This window comes from Lissotriton vulgaris, chromosome 2_2, assembly GCF_964263255.1.
Source record: "Lissotriton vulgaris chromosome 2_2, aLisVul1.2, whole genome shotgun sequence".
Taxonomy (NCBI): Eukaryota; Metazoa; Chordata; class Amphibia; order Caudata; family Salamandridae; genus Lissotriton; species Lissotriton vulgaris.
Genome location: NC_141688.1, coordinates 312,907,016 through 312,927,278, shown reverse-complemented (window position 1 = coordinate 312,927,278; position 20,263 = coordinate 312,907,016). Strand labels below are relative to the sequence as shown.

The 20,263-nt window shown below is 49.5% G+C and overlaps 1 protein-coding gene across 2 annotated transcripts in view; it reads left to right on the top strand.

The window, feature by feature from the left end:
- Positions 1-20,263, top strand: part of LARGE2 (LARGE xylosyl- and glucuronyltransferase 2) — a 196,764-nt gene that overhangs the window by 95,838 nt on the left and 80,663 nt on the right. For both annotated transcript variants that reach the window (XR_015309191.1, XM_086959654.1), the window contains exon 3: positions 19,212-19,477. Coding sequence is in view for 1 of the 2 variants with exons in the window: in XM_086959654.1 (XP_086815780.1) it covers positions 19,212-19,477 (266 nt within the window). In the remaining variant the exon portion in view is untranslated. The remainder of the gene's footprint in view (positions 1-19,211; positions 19,478-20,263) is intronic.

Genomic DNA, 20,263 nt, shown 5'->3' with positions numbered 1-20,263 from the left:
TGCGGTGTTTGTGCTCTGTATTAAGCAAAGGGCCTCTTTGCCTGGGGTGTGCTATCTCCGTTTACACCTTGTGTTCTTGACATTTTCAGAAAATGACTTCTTGTTGCCCAGAGAAAGTCCCTTTGTTCTGGAGTCCCACAATGTAAGTCTGAAAAATCCCTCAGCTAACATCCTGTTTTGTGAGCCATTCAGCTCAAACGTGGAATGAAATAAAACTGTGCCATCGAGAGGCAACGAAACATCAAATGGGTTCACCTTAACCCTGGAGGGTGTCTGCTCGTCTGTGAACAGTGCGCCCCCACTCCCTCAGAACCTGTTGGGTTCTACAGTGGTCCGGGCATGGAAGGATGCTCACTAACCAGGCCCCTGAACCCCAAACAAGGGCTGTAGCCGGGTTCTCGGACCCTCAACCATAGACTACGGTCTGGCCCTTGAACCCCCAAACGTGTACTCCGGCCTGACTCTTGGACCCCCAATAATGTGGACTCTGGCCTGGCACTTGAAACCCCAAACGTGGAAGCTGGCCTGAACCTTGAATTCACAAATGTGGCCTGGCCCTTGGACCCCCCCAAAGTGGACTGTGACATGAACCCACAGGCATATGCAGCGTCTCTCCTACACTTTTCATTTGCCCTCCTTGTTGCATTGTGTTATGTTATGTAGATTTGCAGAGCGCTCTATCACCCGATAGGGCATCCTGGCGCTGAGCAGGTGAGTCTAGGCACATCTAAGGCACAGTGGGTCTACTCCGAATGCCAGGTGGCTGCCCTTCATCTCTTCTCTCCCTCCTCTTCACCCTTTCATCCATGTCTGCTTTACTTGGAGAGCAGTCTGTCCTGTAATGACACACAAAGTGCAAAAACAACTTGTGCCAAAAGGAAGAGTTACTTACCTTCGGTAACGATATATCTGGTAGAGACTCAGTCTAGCCGCAGATTCCTTAACTTAGAATATCTCCCTAGGCGACAGACTGGATCAGCAATACCTAGGCACGCTGGGAGGCGGCGTTGCCCGGCTCCGTCCTGACGTCGTCCACGGAAGTGATGTCAATGGAGCCATATAGGCCCCTCCTGTGCTGATGTCAGTTTTCTACAGGAAACATTTCCACGCCATAACGTGGAGCCGTGCAAAAAAAAACTGTGATAGCACAGGAGCAGTATGTGTTAAAAAAGAATAAAAGCACTCAGTCACCGGAGGAGCTGAAGGGAGCTCACAGAGCACTTGCGAGCAAGGGCCTAACAAAGTGCCAAGCCGTGCCCCACCTCGAGGGGGCAACGACAGCGGCACAAAAGATATGACACGCGAGGCACAGCGTGTCACCACAGAAGGGAAATTAAAAGAACCACAATATTGAAGCAACATGTTGCGAGACAAGGGACTCGAAGTGAACGACCACTAGAAAGTTCACCTCACCCACACACCCAGAGATTGAAGAACTGTAGTATCAAGAGAACCCAACCCAACCGACTGCCAGAGAAAGGAGGAGGCATGAGTGTGGACGGTGGGAGGGAATTAAAAACAGAATAACTCCATGCGTGAGTAGCACAGGAGGAAAAACATGAGAAGGTAGTAACCAGTATTGACCTGAACCACCGTAAAACGTGGCCGGAGTGGAGAGCCAAAAGGCTTGAAAGCTGCCAAAGGAAGGTGCGAGAGCACACCACCAACCAAACACTAGGACGGAGAGGAGTCCGAATGGTCCCACGGAGAACAACACACCCTACCCCAGAGTGAGGTGCTAGAGCACACCCCCGGAAGACCAAGGCCACCAGAAAGAGGGAGGCTAGGTGGAAAGACACCATATGAGAGAGTGGGAAGGATGAGCGGGCGTTAAGGAATCTGCGGCTAGACTGTGTGTCTACCAGATATATCGTTACCGAAGGTAAGTAACTCTTCCATCTGATAGAGACATCTAGCTGCAGATTCCTTAACTTAGAATGGATACCAAAGCCATACCCCATAGGAGGAGGGTCTGCGAAACAACCACCAGGTTCCAGGAGAACATATTCGTCAACTGCTGATTAAAAACAGTGGAAACCGCAATGCCAGGACAACAGGCATCAGACCTATGACCCACCTTTAGGAGCATGAACAAGGAATAGTAAGACACCAAATCCGACAAGGGACGGTGTGAGACCTCTCTCTCCCAGACCTAGACGAAAGGAAAACAGAACTAAAAGTCCTGTGCCAACGTAAGAAACCATGCAGAGAGACCTTCAAAGGAGGATCCAGGCATTGGTCTCTATATACCCAAGAGGAACGAAGTACCAAGGGTCAAACAAATATGACAACGGTAGAGCATACTGCTTAAACACACACCACAGTGGAAGCGACAAGAAACAGGACAGTCAGGGGACTGTCTGCCCAATAACTGGAGCTGCAGCATGAGGCCATTGGGTTGAAGAAAAAACACCTCAATGTGTACTGCCTAGGACATATGACAACAGGGGCAGGGCCGAGTCCAGAGCCTAGGGCCAATCGGAGACCGAAAAGCCACCATCTGAGCAAAAGCTCAGGAGATAGGCATGCAGCCAAACGAATTAAAAGGCACCACTGTGAGTGGATAACCTGCAAGGCTATTAACACACAGAGGACACTATCCCGAAGGAAAGAGTAAGCAAGAATGTCTGACACGAAGGCAAAAAGACTTAGAATGCAAGCACCCCAGCGGCATGTGGAATCCACGATATACACACAAGAGACAGGAATGTCGACGCATACGTGGAGTGACTAAATCCTAAATAGGGAAGTAATGCAAGCGGCATCACGGCAACGGTGTGCTGTATAACAGTTAAGAATGCAGAAAAAAATAACAGGTCCCGAGGGGGAAGAATCCTGGTCTCCCGTGAGACAGCGGAAACATAGACCACAAGACTGCCCATAAAGGATAGAAAGAAGGCACAGACAGAAGCCTAGCGCCAAAGCCTACACCACCCAAGACCGACACCGTCTACCAAAATGGAGAATGTCGAGGAGAATACACACACAGTAATGCCACCTAAAGAGGCACCTGTGCCAGAATGGGAGTAAGAACTGGCACCCAGAAAAACATCAGGGGTGGAGCACAGATCCAGAGACAGAAAGGCATAGACCAGAGCCACTCCTTGAGAACTAGGAAAACGCGCAGGACAGGAAGGGACAAACCGGACCCCGTGTCGTGGAGTGGGTGGTCCATTGTAGTGGAATGGTGGGTCCATTGTAGTGGAATGGGGGGTCTATTGTAGTGGAATGGGGGGTCTATTGTAGTGGAATGGGGGGTCTATTGTAGTGGAGTGGTTGGTCCATTGTAGTGGAAAGGTGGGTCTATTGTAGTGGGGTCTATTGGAGTGGGATAGATTGGGGGTAGATTGGCATGGAGTAGATCGGAGTGGAATGGGGTAGAGTGTGTTGGATTGTGGTAGTTTGGGGTGGAGTGAGTTAGATTGGGATGTAGTGGAGTGAGGTAGATTGGGGTGCAGTGGAGTGAGGTAGATTGGGGTGGAGTGGAGTGGGGAAGAATGGATTGGAGTGGGGTAGAGTGGAGTAGGTAGGTTGGAGTAGATTGAAGTGAAGTGGGTTGGATTGGGGCGTAGTGGAATGGATTAGAGTAGAGTAGGGTGGGGTGGGATGGAGTGGGGTAGATTGGAATGTGGTGGAGTGGGGGAGATTGGGGTGTAGTGGGGTAGAGTAGAGTGGGTTGGATCAGATTTGAGCAGGGTAGATTGGAGTGGCAGTAGATCAGTCTCCCGGAATATCTGATCCAGCGGCTACAGGTTATGCAGAATGTGGCAGGCTGCTTATGATACAAAATTCCTAAATGCTTGTCGGGATCAGTGTATAGAGCGAAGCTTCACTGCCTGCCACTTCAGCAGCGAATGAGGTATAAAGCTTAAACCCTAACGCATCAAGCCTTATACAATAGGGAACCTTGGTAGCGCATTAAGGCTGTCTGCCCGGGGAGACTGCTGCGGTCGAACTCAGCTGGTTTTGTCTACCTGCATTTTTTGAAACCGCAGAAGGGAGGTGCTACCTATCGGCGAATCTGTGGAATAATCTCCCAGATTCCCTTATTTGCATTCCGAAGAAGCAAAATTTGAAAGGGAATTTACATTTTTATTCAGATGTTAGCAACAAACAATTGGTTCTATCCCGGTTCTCTCTTTTTTGGGCATACCGAGCCGAGTAGCGCCGGGACACTCTTTTTATAAGTAGCTGTGCGCTTTAGGAATGTGTAATTCAATTCAATAGCGAAATACCTTTGGGTATCTTCCCATCTGTCGAGGTCCTACAGGATTTCCATGCTGTAGATTCTAGATGCAGAACGGTAGTTAGGGTTGAGCAGAATGGGGTAGATAGAAGTGGAGCAGAGTGGAGTGGGGTAGATTGTAGTGGCATGCAGATGGAAAGGGTGAATTGAAATGGGGTAGATTGGAGTGGAGTGGAGTGGGATAGATTGGAGTGGGTTAGCGTAAGGGTGTGACTTTAGGCTGGTTCTCTTGCACCTAAGTGCAAATGGATTTGTGGGACCTGAAACGCGTTTAGTGGAATACATACTTGGCACAGGTATTGAGTAATGGAGTCGCTGCTGTGCTGCACGAAACTGAAGCTCATTACACAGACAGTCTTTGTATGTGCAGAGAAGAGGTGGAACACATGAGACCGAGGACTCCGGTTTTAAGGAGAAGCACTGCCCAAAACTGAGGCCCTTTAAAAAGCCTCATACTCTGTGTTTGAGAAGGCAGAGGTGTGTCCAAGATGGTTGTTACTTGGTGTCAGCCTGGCCTGAAGCCTGCGACTGGAAGCTTGTCTGGAAATACTGTGGGAGTCCGGTTTCAGACTTGTGTGTGCTTTAAACATGCTGTGTACGCGCAGAGAAGAGGTGTGGCCTACAAACACGTGCGGCCACACGTGCTGCTTTTACAGTCGGCGCCATTTGTTTGTTTTGGCTTCGAACGCTTCCTTTCACAGCACTAAATTACTTCAACAACAAACAAACCTGTAGAATGGAAGTTAAAAGCAACCCAAACGAGAAGCATGGAAGGATAAATGAAGGACAGAAAACTGTAATAAAAAGTACCCTGAATCACACTGCTGGCAGCGGAAAGACACAAACCAGATGAAATTAATTAATGGCAGATAGTCACCGCAGACCAGTGGGTGTTCCAGATCTATCCTCCTCTTCGGCACACTGGTCACAACCATTCTGACAAGGCTCTTTGTCTGTTAGCAAGGATTGTGTGATAAAAGAAAATGACATCAGCACGCCAGGGTGATGAGTGTATAGGCACTGTGTATGCGTCATCCGGCGCAGTCGACGTCCAACCGAGCAGGCGGCATCGCCTACCGGCCTGCAGAGGTACTGCTCAAGATTCCCAGATCCAGTCTGATGCCTGGGAAATATTGTCAGGTAAGGGAATGGAGGTTCGTGAGCTGGTTGGATGAGGCAATATATAAATACAAACAATTAGTACAGAAAAGCACATCAATAAATAGTGTCAGCAGATCATTTCTGGTCTTTTATTCTCAGATGTGCTTGATATGCGATTGATAAAACCAGCCAATACGTTTCGCCCAAGCATGGGCTTCTTCAGGGCAATAGGTTAAGGATTGAGCTATATCCTCAGTAGCTGGTTCAAGAATGATTTAAATACAGTCCTATGGCATAATGGTGAAACTTGTAGTAGAGAGGTATCCTACATGTATAAGCAATGTGTTGTACTTTAAAACGGTATTAGCTGTATCCTGAATTGGAGAAGTGTCCAGGAATGCGTCCTGTAGTCAGCATGTCAGTTAGAAAAAAGGGAACTAAGGTTCAGTAAAGTCTCTACCACAAAAGGCGTTAACGAAGGTTACCTTCTAGCCAGCAGTCAGGAGGAACGGTGAAGCATGACTTGGAGTGCACACGTATCGATGGTTAGTAACTTGTGCTTACTTACCACAATGGTTGTGAGAAGGGTAGGCAGAGTGCTGTCAACCCAATGTTTTAATTTTCTCTGTGGGTTTTAATCTTCACACCCATACAGAACCCTTTTTGTTTATATGGCATACCTCGCTAATGCTCGAGCTCAGCGTATCCTTCAAGAAACCCCAGTCTCCCGACAGCAGCTTCTAAGGTGTTGGAGAAGGTGGTAAACCGACAACTTACTACCTTCTTAGCGGAAAATAACTTGCTTCACCCCCTCGCTGTCAGGGTTCAGAGCCGAGACCGTACTGTTGGAGGTGTGTGCGCTCATTAAGTTCAATCTGAACTCTGGCCGCAACATGGCTCTGGTGCTGTTGGACCTGTCAGCAGCTTTTGATGCTGTGGACCATCACATCCTGCTGTGCAGGTTAAAACAGCGGGGAGTAGTTGGCTCTACGCTGAGTTGGTTGGGTTCCCTCCTCGAGTGCCGCAAGCAGGTGGTTTGGATGAAACCATATGCCCCAGGAGCTGAAGAGTTGAAATGGGGGGTGCCGCAAGGCTTCTCCCTTAGCCCTACACTCTTTAATATTTACATGTCTCCCTTGGCTAGTTTGGTGGAATCCTATAGTATCAAGAACATATCGTATCCGGATGATACCCGACTCCTGCTCACATATGATGGGGAGCCTGAGAGGGGCAGGCTTGCCTTTGTTAACTGTATGGGGCATTGTGTGACTGGCTGAGGGTCAAGAGATAAGACTGAGGTCTTATTATTCAGACGTGACCCGTGTCCTGGATGGGTTGGGCCTGGCCTGAAATTGTTCCTCTTCCGCCCCCAACAACTGCAGTGGCACCCAGCTTGCATTCAGTGCACAGGTGTCAGCGGTGGTGAAATCCTGTTTCTGGATCTTTCACATGCTGAGGAACTTTATCTGCTCCCTCGTGAGGCACAAATCACAGTGGTTAAAGCACTGATTTATCCGGGTTGGACTATGCTAATGTCCTGTATCTCAGTCACCCGGAATATCTGATCCAGCGGCTACAGGTTATGCAGAATGTGGCAGGCTGCTTATGATACAAAATTCCTAAATGCTTGTCGGGATCAGTGTATAGAGCGAAGCTTCACTGGCTGCCACTTCAGCAGCGAATGAGGTATAAAGCTTAAACCCTAACGCATCAAGCCTTATACAATAGGGAACCTTGGTAGCGCATTAAGGCTGTCTGCCCGGGGAGACTGCTGCGGTCGAACTCAGCTGGTTTTGTCTCCCTGCATTTTTTGAAACCGCAGAAGGGAGGTGCTACCTATCGGCGAATCTGTGGAATAATCTCCCAGATTCCCTTATTTGCATTCCGAAGAGCAAAATTTGAAAGGGAATTTACATTTTTATTCAGATGTTAGCAACAAACAATTGGTTCTATCCCGGTTCTCTCTTTTTTGGGCATACCGAGCCGAGTAGCGCCGGGACACTCTTTATAAGTAGCTGTGCGCTTTAGGAATGTGTAATTCAATTCAATAGCGAAATACCTTTGGGTATCTTCCCATCTGTCGAGGTCCTACAGGATTTCCATGCTGTAGATTCTAGATGCAGAACAGGAATTGGTGATACTTAAATCCGTGTGCCTGGCAATGGCCGGTGTGTGTGCTCCACCTCCCTGAAAGAAGTCTATCCTGGGACAGTGAATGCCGCCTGCCTGGTGATGCTGTGTTTCCTAGTGTAGGTGGAGCTCTAGCTTAGGCTGTTGGGGGACCTTCTCATCCCACCTTTGCAGAAAGGATTGGAGATGGACTATTGCCACGCCACTTCATGGCTTATCAGACGGGCGCTGTGCGCACGCGACCAGAGGACCACTGATGCTCTCACTCCGTATCCCTCACCCGTCTGGACTCCGCTGTGGGCCCTACAGTGAGCGTTGGCAGTCAGGAGCCATTTACTGTTGGGTAATTTTAAAGGTTGCCTATCCGCAGTCCTCCAGTGGATGAGTAATAACCACCTTAAATGCAACACTGACAAAACAGAAATCCTCCCAATAGAAAAAGATGTAATATTCCAGCCATGTAAATGGTTGCCCGAGGGAACCACTCCTCCGCCAGATGTGGTGAATGTAGCAAAGAATCTGGGAGTAAAATTTGATGCAACACTCTCTCTTTGTCCCACACGCCACAGCTGTGGCAGGGACTTGCTTTAGTCTGATAATCTTATTTTTTTTTAATTTTCTCCCACTAGCTGCAAGAAATCAGCGGCAGTGGCCCTGATTCTCTCGCGTGTAGACTATTGTAATGGCCTTCTCGCGGGAGCTAATACAGCTATTCTCAAAAAGTGACAGGCGGTGCAACACGCGGCGGCACGGCTTGTGCTTAAACTCCCACGTATATCCTCAACAGCGGCAGCATTAAAAAGCCTGCACTGGCTCCCGCTACACAAGAGAATCCTTTTTAAAATTCTCCTGATCACCTATAGATCCAGGCTTAACGTGGGGCCTAAATATCTTGCAGCACGATTTGTCCCATACACCACCTCCAGGCCGCTTAGGTCATCGTCAGTGAACCTGCTTAAACCCTCCACCTTCAGATACAAATTGAAAGGAGGAAAAAGAGTAGCCTTCCTTGGGAGTAGAGCATGGAACTCATTGCCATCTCGCTTAAGGCTTCTTAAATAAGAAATTCTATTTAGGAAGGCCCTGAGGACTTGGGTAAAAAGACTGAAGAAACAGAGAAACGCCTACTTCAGGAAAATAAAACGCTCAAAAAGAGATTTCTTCAGCCTCCAGCTCGCCCAAGCAAAAAACCGCCCAAGAAAACTGTTTGAGATAATCAGAACACAATCCAAAGAACAAGCCCAGACACTCAGCACCATGGGCGTTACGCCTACCTGTGAAGACTTCTCTGCTTTCTTTAACCAAAAAACTGACAACATAAGAAGCGATCTCCTCAATGATGCAATCCTTTACTCCAATCCCCAACACACTAAAGTGCCTGAACCAAAGAACAATGCTACATGGTCATCCTTTGGCACCTTCTCCGAAGAAGAAATTGGCAGATTGCTCAGCACCCTGAAACCATCAAATCACCTCATTGACCCCCTTCCTGCTAACGCTGTAAAGGACTTTACCCCCTTGCTCCTCCCACTCTGGACTAAGATTATCAATAGCTCTCTTCAACAAGGATCCATCCCGAACGCCCTCAAAGTCGGGCAAGTCACACCGCTACTAAAAAAACCAACAGCAGACCCGACTGATCTGAACAATTACCGCCCTATTACAAATATTCCCACCCTCGCTAAACTGTTGGAAAAATGCGTACAGCTACAACTGACTAAACACATAGACAAGTTTGATCTCCTCAATGCGCATCAATCAGGCTTCCGAGCAGGGCACAGTACCGAAACTGCCATGACTCACATAGTGGACGACGCCCTCCAAATCCTAGACCAAAACGATACCTGCCTCCTCATCCTTCTGGATCTCTCCTCAGCATTCGATACAGTTAAACATGAGAACTTACTCGATCTGTTAAACACAAGAATGGGCATTTCTGGGACTGTTCTCAAGTGGTTCACCTCCTTTCTACACAACCGGTCACAAAGATTCAAAAGTAATAACCTATTGTCCCCTCCGGTACCTGTATCGCTAGGCGTCCCTCAAGGATCCTCCCTCTCCCCAACACTGTTCAACCTAGTTATGGAACCTCTCACTACCTTGCTACAGACATCCAATGTTCACTTTCACAAGTATGCAGACGACACCCAACTTTATCTCAAAATACAATCTCCCAAGGACATCATGCTTCTGAACACCACGATCAGAAACACCCAATCCTGGCTTGCTGAGAATCACCTCAAACTCAATGCGCTGAAGACTGAGTTCCTCCTGATCTCACCTCCTGCAAAAATCTCTACGGCCCAAACATGGCTTAAGCACCTAACGGCTCTAAATGTACAACCTACCGTCGTAGACTCTGCAAAATCTTTAGGCATAACACTTGACGCCAATCTCAACATGCAGCAGCACATCAGCAAGGCAACCAAAGGAGCGAACTTCCAAATCAATACCTTGAGAAAACTTAAACCCTTCCTTCCTGCCAAAGACTTCCAAACTGCAGTACAATCTATAGTCATCCCGCACATAGAATACAGTAGCACTGCCCTCTGCGGGCTCCCCCTAACTACAACGGCACCCTTAAGAGCGTCCCTTAACGCTGCAGCGAGACTCATCACTGGTTCAAAGAAACACTCGCATATTTCCCCTGACTTTAAATCCCTGAACTGGCTACCTTTTGAAGCCAGAATACATCTGAAAATCGCCTGCATGACACACAAGGCTGTACACATGAACTCACCCGCCTACCTCACTCAAAAGCTGACAATCTCGGGTGGCTCTAGAACTACTAGAAGCACAAACAATCTTCTGCTGAAGCCTCGAAGATTTCGGAAGGAAAAAACCTATAAACGCTCCTTTTCAGGAATGGCGCCTAGGATCTGGAACTCACTCCCTCCTGAAACCAGGCTCATCTCCTCCAACAAACTTTTCAAGAAAGAAGTTAAAGCGATCCTCATGGCTAAATACACATGATCTATTACTCTGTATCTCTCATGAATCTGCTCTGTAAGACCTGCCTGACCCCTTGGTCTATCTGTATTACTTGTATTATCGACTTACTTGATTGTATACGTTCCCTCGTTGTATATTGTTTGTATACGCTCCCTCTTTGTATATTTTTTATATTGTTGACGCACCTTTCTGACTTTGCACACTCTATATTATCGGCGCAACTGCTTGAATATGCACCTTGTATCAACACTACCTCACCTATGATCTACCTCATGATTTTTACCTACCTATGTATCTACGCACCTTGTACCTAACTACCTCAACTATTACATTGTATTACCCTATCACCCCCGTGTCCTGTAAAGCGCTCTGATATCTGCAAAGATCTTGTTCGCGCTACATAAAACTTTCAAAATAAATAAATAAATAAAGTATTCATTGCCCCAGACGAATTATGTCTCTCTCATTTAGTTTCTTCATGACTTACTCTCACCTCCAATCTAGACAGCGCCAGGACACTCCTCGCGGAGTGACAGTTGCGCTTTACAAGTAAAAAAAAAAAAAGTGAGGTCTCTGTGAGAAGTTGGCCTGATATATGATGCTCACTAGTTCTAGTGATCACCTTGTATCAGTCCAAACAACCCTTATGGTGATTGGTTGTAAGTCAACCTTATAGACCAGCTATCCTAATGGTAGCGTGGACAAAGCAGTCTTAGGCTAAACTCTTTTGGCATGTGAAGCCAGCTGTTTTACCACATATAACCCCTTGAATACCAGATGAAAGGACACCACACAGGTAGTTATGAAAATAAACAATATATTTATTACTAACAAACACCTCTGAGCTCTTTATGAGATCTGAGGGCTAAGCACATAACAATACTCTTCAGAAAAATACCGTAAGTCGCACAATTACAATGGTGCCCTAGGGGCACGACAAACCATGTACTAAATAAATGGGTTAAATAGAACGATAGAAGAAATGAGTATGCCCAGAGGCTGTAGAATCGCTGGGGCTACACTAACCTAGTCTTAGGTAAGGAGCAGGAGGCCCACAGGACACGTGTGCAGTGCTAGAACACACACGCGGATTTCAATGCAAAGTCAATGGGCACAAACAATTTACAAAATAGGTAAGTAAGGACAGTTCCGACTGGTTGAGACCAAAACTACAGGATACTTTGACACTAGGAGAGTCCATCTACCTATGAGCACCGAAATGCTCTTGTTACCTCACCCACGGGCTGCGGTGCATAGGTGTGAAAGTGTCGAGTTTCCTCGTTGAAGTCAATGGAGCCTTGGAGAAAAGATGCTGCAGGCGACCAGGAGGAAGATGTCCGGAGTGATCCAAGGGCGGATCGAAGAAGATGGAAACCTGAAAGCAGAGGGGACAGTGTTCAAAGTCACTAGCGAGTGACTGGAGTGGAACCAGGAAGGAACCAGATGATGTTGTCGCGATCAGGTGAAGAGGTGACGCTTGACTCTGCAGCCACGTGAACCATGATGGAGGCACGAGCTGTCCCACGCAGGCTCTCGCTGTCGGCGGTGTCGGTTCCAGGGTCGGGGTCAACAGGCCTTGGCATGGGCAACCCACGCGGCAAGTAAAGATGGCGTCTGGTGCGGACCAGGAGGGTCCGGGGTACTTCTCCTTTGCAGGGAAGCAAGGGCCAGTCTGGAGCAACCAGACCAGTGGCGTAGTTTCAAGATTTCGTCGTCTAAGAGGCCACTAGCCAGCCGGCAAGTGACCAGACAACGCGTTGAGTAGCAAACAAACAGAAGGGCCCCACGCAGATCTCGTGGATGCTGGAGGGCTGGTCTTCGGTGCAGGAGCTGCTCGGGACTGGGGCTTCTCAATCCCCAAAGCACTCACTCGAGGGTGCCTCAGCGGTCGTGCTGGAAGTGTAGTGCAGTTTCTTCAAGATGGCCGGCCCCAGCAACTGGTTTGAACCGGGGTATGCACAGGGACACCTTGTGTGCCCCAGGCATGTCTCATTCCTTTCAGCCCTGCCTATCTGGATACACAAAGTCCTGTCTGGGGTGGTGCTGGCACCTCCCCAGGCAGGAAACCCTTTGTCCAGGCCTCCCTTGCTGGAAGGACTCCCAGCAGCAGGAGGTCAGACTTGTGTCTGTGGCAGCAACACCCATTTTGTGATGCTGAGGCTCTGGTAAACTTTAACCGGGGTTCTAGTTCTGTACATATTGTGTCCCTCTAGTATTCCAAATCGTATGACACCTTACTCGACATGTTTTGATAATGCCAAACCAAAGTTAGCAATAACCGCGAGGATTATAATGCACTTAAGAGTATATGGTATGGCACTATCATGGAAACAGCTAAAGGACATGGTTCCGCAAGCTGCAGACAGGCTCAGCTCATGCTAGAGCACCATCTCACATATTTCCAAGAACTCTGCCTTCAGGATTGGTAAGGCCTGCCATAGGAGTGACTTATAGGAATATATGTGTCCATTTTGGGTTAGATATAGGTATACTATATCTACAACAAAGGGTGATTACACCACCTTGCCCCAGCTGTGTTGCCAGCCAGTTGTGTCTTTTTAGATGGCCAGCCAGGGGTGGCATAATACATGCTGCAGCCCCTGGTAGGCCTTGGGTGCACTTATGCCTTGGGTACCTATGGTACACTGTAGAAGGACTTATAAGACAATTGGTAAATGCACCTAAAGTTCATGTGTGTCAATTTAGAGAGAACAGCTAGGCTGTGGGTCTGATTAGCAGGCCCACAGCCAGGGAAAAGCGTAAACCAGTGAAGCAAATACCAAAAATCTGGGGTGACCATAGGATTGCAGACCCTACTCTCCTCCAATCTCTGCAATGAAAACTCTCTCCTTCCATTGGTACAGACTGGAAGCGCAGAAGGCGCTGAAAGAGTTTTTCAAATGTCATAGTCCCGGCATGACCTGACCTTAGCTCCTGGAGGTAGGCCAGTGCCGGTGGGCACTAGAACTGGTTGAGGAGACTCACCCGAAGTCCAGTGGCATGAGCTGCAGTTGATGGTGGTCTTGCATGTATCCGTGGCTTTCGTCATGGTGTAGACTATGTGCTGCTGTCCAGTACAGAAGACATGTCTCGGTGTGAGCCATGGTGGTGTAACATCGATCCGGGTGGAAGAAACACAAGACTCTGACACTTCTATGTCGCTGACGGCGGCAGTGGGCAAAGCGCAGGAGTGACCCGGCCAGTTATCAGAGCTTTTTTATAAACATTTCTGTTCTTTCCCTCTTTCATCTTAGAAACTCTTTACTGCTTATGTGAAGCGACCTTGGTAAACCAGAGCTGTATAAGCAGATCGCTGAGTCATGGAAAGGGGGGGTCGAGAGCTGGTGGTTTCTCATGGTGGTTCAGGCACATGCCTCCTTCCCTCACATTACTTGTGATGCGGCTGTTTCCTCTCTCCAGTGAGGGGTTGTCTTCCAAATGTTGGGGGTTGGGAGAGAGTGTGCGGTTATCAAACAAGACATGGCTGCAATATTTTACTATTTTTGACCTCTCTCTCTCTCTCTCTCTCCCCCTCTCTCTCCACCTTTCTTTCTCTCTCTTTCTCTCTTGCTCCCTCTCCTTTTCTCTTTCCTGTCCTTCTCTATCTCTGCCCCCTCTCTCTTTTTCTGTCTCTCACTCTGTCTCTCTCTCCTTTTCCATCTGTCTCTCCCTTTTTCCCTCTCTCTCCCTTTTCCCTCTCTCTCTCCCTCCCTCTTCTTCTTTAACTCCAGCATCTCCTATAGGTACAGGTGCTTGAGGAGATGTTGGAGGTATGAGAGAGTAGAGGTTGCACCTTTCGGTTCCTCATACTTCACAGTTCCCCTCATTAATCTCAAGATGAGCTTCTTAAATGATCTCCTCTCTTTATTGCTCTCACCAACTCCAAACCAAGCCCACTCCATATATAGTTAAAACTAACACACAACCCTAAGCCCTAAACATTTAAACCCACCACCTCTAAGCCCTGAACCCTAAAACTACACCTACCCTAAGCCCTAAACCCTAAATCCACACCAACCCTAAGCCCTAAAACAAAAACTCATCGCTTTCAGTTTCTCTCTCTCCATGTCCCTCGATATTTCGGTTTTGTTGATTGTGTTTAGCCTGTTCCACTGTGAGAAGGTCATCTCAAAAGAGGCGCATTCGAGGGTGGTGAGCCAGGAGAGATGGGAAAGAAGGGCCATAATGAAAGGAGGGGATGAGGCAGTGGGAACGAAGGCTTTGAAAGAGTTCTCTGGATGTGGTGGTGTGGATTGAGGGAGAAGGACTGGGGAGGTGGTGGTGTGGATTGAGGAAGGAGTGCTCTGGATGTGGTGGTGTGGATTGAGGAAGGAGTGCTCTGGTTGTGGTGGTGTGGATTGAGGAAGGAGAGCTCTAGATGTGGTGGTGTGGATTGTGGGAGGAGTGCTCTGGGTGTGGTGGTGTGGATTGATGAATGAGGCTCTGGATGTGGTGGTTTGGATTGAGGGAGAAGGACGGTGGTGGTGTGGATTGAGGGAGGAGTGCTCTGGATGTGGTGGTGGTGTGGATTGAGGAAGAAGTGCTCTGGATGTGGTGGTGTGGATTGAGGGAGGAGGACTGTGGAGGTGGTGGTGTGGATTGAGGGAGGAGTGCTCTGGATGTGGTGGTGTGGATTGAGGGAGGAGGACTGTGGAGGTGGTGGTGTGGATTGAGGGAGGAGTGCTCTGGATGTGGTGGTGTGGATTGAGGAAGGAGGCTCTGGATGTGGTGGTGTGGATTGAGGGAGAAGGACTGTGGTGGTGGTGGTGTGGAATGAGGGAGGAGTGCTCTGGATGTGGTGGTGGTGTGGATTGAGGAAGAAGTGCTCTGGATGTGGTGGTGTGGATTGAGGGAGGAGGACTGTGGAGGTGGTGGTGTGGATTGAGGGAGGAGTGCTCTGGATGTGGTGGTGGTGTGGATTGAGGAAGAAGTGCTCTGGATGTGGTGGTGTGGATTGAGGGAGGAGGACTGTGGAGGTGGTGGTGTGGATTGAGGGAGGAGTGCTCTGGATGTGGTGGTGTGGATTGAGGAAGGAGGCTCTGGATGTGGTGGTGTGGATTGAGGGAGGAGGACTGTGGAGGTGGTGGTGTGGAATGAGGAAGGAGAGCTCTGGATGTGGTGGTGTGAATTGAGGGAGGAGTGCTCTGGATGTGGTGGTGTGGATTGAGGAAGGAGTTTTGTTATGTTATGTTATGTTAATTTTTATTTCTATAGCGCACGGCTACTCCGTTGGAGTGTCCCGGCGCTTTTATTGGCAGCTCATAAGAAGAAAAACATAACACAGATAAAAACATCCATTAACAGAAAGGAGACTTACTAGAGGGTAAAAAGCCAGGTTTTAAGGCCCTTCCTGAAAGACAGCAAATTAGAGGTACAGCGTAAGGCCAATGGCAGAGAGTTCCAGAGCTGTGGTGCCCTCAGTCTAAAGGAGTGCCCCCGATACGGGCCCTCTATACTCGGGGAACCAGCGAAAGAAACAGGGATTCAGATCGCATAGATCGGGCCGGGCGGTAAAAAACAAGCCTACGCTGAAGATATTTTGCTCCCGAACCAAAGAGCGCCTTATGAGCCAGAGTCAAAGCCTTAAAAACTATCCGCTTCCGGATAGGCAGCCAATGAAGCGACTGCAAAAGGCCGGACACTCTGGCTCGCCTATGAAGGCCAAAAATGGCGCGTGCAGCAGAATTCTGCACCACCTGCAACCGCTGTACAAGATATTCCGGAAGGCCCAGATAAAGGACGTTGGAATAGTCCAATCTGGAGCCAATTAAGGCTGGCACCGTGATCCTCCTGTGCTCTTCTGTGAGCAAAGGAAGAAACTTCCGGAGCATCTTGAGAATGCCGAAACATGTGCCCGTAAGACCCAGGATCTGAGATCTCAACATCAGACCATTATCGATCTTAATTCCCAGATTTTTTGCCAGCTGGGACGCATGTGCTGGGGGGAACATATTAGTCGGCCACCATGTCTGCCAATCAGGGTCTGAAATACAGCCAAAAAACAGCACCTCCGACTTTTCAGAGTTACATTTGAGGCTGTTCTGCTGGAACCAATTAAAAACAGCTCCAAGACACTCCCGAATACTCTCTCCTTCGAAGTCCTCACCTTTCTTGCACGTAAAGAGGAGCTGGGTATCGTCAGCATAAGAGACGATCTGGGCCCCAAAAGACTCCACCAGTGCCGCCAAGGGGGTCATAAAGATGTTAAAAAGAGTCGGGCTCAACACAGAACCCTGCGGAACTCCGACTCCCAACGGCGGCATCTCAGCAGAGCCAGGAGAGGTCCAGACCGTTTGTCGACGGCCAGCTAAGAAAGATGAAAACCAGCTGAACACCGTCCCCCTCAGACCGATGTCATAAAGTCTGGCGAGGAGCCCCTCATGGGGGACGGTGTCGAAGGCCGCCGACAGATCAAGCATGACAAGCATGGCTTTGCCTCCTGAATCCAGAGCCTCCTTGATGGCCTCAGACACCTCCAAAAGCGCCGTCTCGGTGATTAAATTGGGGCGGAAGCCAGATTGAGTGGAGTGCAGCAGGTCATTGGTTTCTAAAAAAACAGAGCGCACGCTATGCACGTGCTTCTCCGTGATTTTGGCCAGCGCCGGAAGGAGAGAGATAGGCCTATAGTTGGCCAACACCTCAGGATCTAGGCCAGGCTTTTTAAGGAGGGGGATCACCATCGCCCGCTTCCAAGTCTGCGGGACCACCCCCTCCCTCAAGGAGAGGTTCAAAAGTGGGTTAACCAACGGGTTTACCACAACCGCCATCTTCGCCAGGAATTTGGCCGGGCAGGGGTCTAACGGCGACCCCGATTTAAGGTTGGCCAAAAGTGCCAATGACGCAGAGGGAGGGATAGGCGGATAAACAGCCAAGACAGAATACAGGGTGGGCGATGGAACGGACCCGTCCCCACTACTGGGGCGAACTTCAACCAACCTCTCAGGAAAGGAGTCCTGAATCAATTTAATCTTATCTGTAAAAAACTTGGCAAGATCACAAACCCACGACTCAGAGGGAGCGGTTTGAGATAGATTAGATCTAGGGACCGTAAACTCCCTCACAATAGTAAAGATCTCCTTACATGAATTGGAGGCTGCCTCTATCCGCCTAGCCAAGTAACCCTTTTTCTCACGGAGGATATCGCGATGATATACTTTGATCGCAGTCCTGTATGCAAGTCTGACCGCCGGGTCGTACTGTGAGCGCCGGGCCCTCTCAGCCACCTTGCACTGGCGACGCGAGGCAGACAGTGCTTCCGTGAACCACGGAGCAGAGACCCGCTTTGGTGTTACCCGAGGGGCCATCGCAGGGGCTAAATCATTCAGCCTGTCCGTCAGCCACACCTGAGTGCTCTGGATGTGGTGGTGTGGATTGAGGGAGAAGGACTGGGGAGGTGGTGGTGTGGATTGAGGGAGGAGTGCTCTGGATGTGGTGGTGTGGATTGAGGAAGGAGGCTCTGGATGTGGTGGTGTGGATTGAGGGAGGAGTGCTCTGGATGTGGTGGTGTTGTGGATTGAGGAAGTAGTGCTCTGGATGTGGTGGTGGTGTGGATTGAGCGAGAAGGACTGTGGAGGTGGTGGTGTGGATTGAGGAAGGAGAGCTCTAGATGTGGTGTGGATTGAGGGAGGAGTGCTCTGGATGTGGTGGTGTGGATTGAGGGAGGAGGACTGTGGAGGTGGTGGTGTGGATTGAGGGAAGAGTGCTCTGGATGTGGTGGTGTGGATTGAGGAAGGAGGCTCTGGATGTGGTGGTGTGGATTGAGGGAGGAGTGCTGTGGTAGTGGAGTGGATTGAGGAAGGAGTGCTCTGGGTGTGGTGGTGTGGATTGAGGTAGGAGGACTGTGGATGTGGTGGTGTGGATTGAGGAAGGAGGCTCTGGATGTGGTGGTGTGGATTGAGGGAGGAGTGCTTTGGATGTGGTGGTGGTGTGGATTGAGGAAGGAGTGCTCTAGATGTGGTGGTGTGGATTGTGGGAGGAGGACTGTGGAGGTGGTGGTGTGGATTGAGGGAGGAGTGCTCTCTATGTGGTGGTGTGGATTGAGGAAGGAGGCTCTGGATGTGGTGGTGTGGATTGAGGGAGAAGGACTGTGGAGGTGGTGGTGTGGATTGAGGGAGGAGGACTGTGGAGGTGGTGGTGTGGATTGAGGGAGGAGTGCTCTGGATGTGGTGCTCTGGATGTGGTGGTGTGGATTGAGGAAGGAGGCTCTGGATGTGGTGGTGGTGTGGATTGAGGAAGGAGTGCTCTGGATGTGGTGGTGGTGTGGATTGAGGAAGGAGTGCTCTGGATGTGGTGGTGTGGATTGAGGGAGAAGGACTGTGGAGGTGGTGGTGGGGATTGAGGGAGGAGGACTGTGGAGGTGCTGGTGGTGGTGGTATGGATTGAGGCAGGAGTGCTCTGGAGGTGGTGGTGTAGATTGAGAAAGGAGTGCTCTGGATGTGGTGGTGTGGATTGAGGAAGGAGTTCTCTTGGTGTGGTGGTGTGGATTGAGGAAGGAGTGCTCTGGATGTGGTGGTGGTGGTGTGGATTGAGGAAGGAGTTCTCTTGGTGTGGTGGTGTGGATTGAGGAAGGAGTGCTCTGGATGTGGTGGTGGTGGTGTGGATTGAGGAAGGAGTTCTCTTGGTGTGGTGGTGTGGATTGAGGAAGGAGTGCTCTGGATGTTGCGCCCCCGGTGCACTTGGTATAATCCGGTCCCTGGTCTGAAGTTGGATGCATTGCTTGATGGCTGTCCATACATTTCTCTTTCCATTCTCTGACCTCATATAATCTTTCACATCCCTGTAGGTGGCAGTTCTTTCCTTGTGCCTCCCTGCTTCCGGGACCAGCCGCCACCTCTCCTGCAGCAGGAAACTCTGAAGGAAAGACTGCGGACCGTGGAGGAAGAGAACCAGAGGCTTCGTGTGCAGCTGGGTCAGGTGCAAGGCCCTGGTGCTGATGGGGGCTCCGTGAGCCAGCCTTGGCCAGCATCCGCCGAGGATGGAGACGGGCCCGAACAGAGGAGGCGGAACCGGAGCGAGTGTGTGAAACACCGGCCAGTGGAGAAGTGTGAGGTGAGCAGAGCTGCTTCTGTTGCTGGAGAAAATAGCGTGCTTTTTATAGGCCCACTATCTGTAGAGCCCCCCAGCTGAGGGCCCAGACTCTCGCTGCCCTCCCATCTGCCCTTCTAGCTGGCACGGACGAAAGTGCACAAGCTGAACCGGGTCCTCATAGCGTGGGTAAACCCTGACAGAACCAGACAAGCTCTATCTTTGTGAGGACCGGGTTGTTAGGAGGACAGAGAGCAGTGGTGTGTTTAAGTATTTTCGAGCGTGTGTATGAAAAAACTAAAAGTGCAGTTATATTTGCCTCTGCTCGCCTTACAACCTACCCTACTATCAAAGTGTGCGTGAAGTTTGTATAGTACATTCATACTTCTTTACGGTCAATGTCCGGTCCACATAATATTGGGTATGTTTTGTTTTGTGTCTGTTGTGGGGCAGGCCACGTGTGACCCTTGATTGTGGACTGATCTCTATGGTTTTACCGGCTTGTGCAGGATAGTATGCATTCATGTACTGCGCATTGTATCTTATGTTGTGTGCCAGAGTACGTTTTTGTGTGCCTGGCCAGCTTAATGTTCCTTGCTGTGCCCAGTGCTGATGCAACCTGCTCTGTGTTGTCTCCTTTGTGACGAACTATTTGGAGTGTAAAAGTGGCTTATACCCTCCCTCAGCCTGACGCTGTTCAACATCTATATGGTACCCCTCGCCCACGTCGCCGATAGCACGACCTCAACATCATCTCCTACGCCGAAGACACCCAGCTGATCATCTCCCTCACCAAAGACCCTCACACCG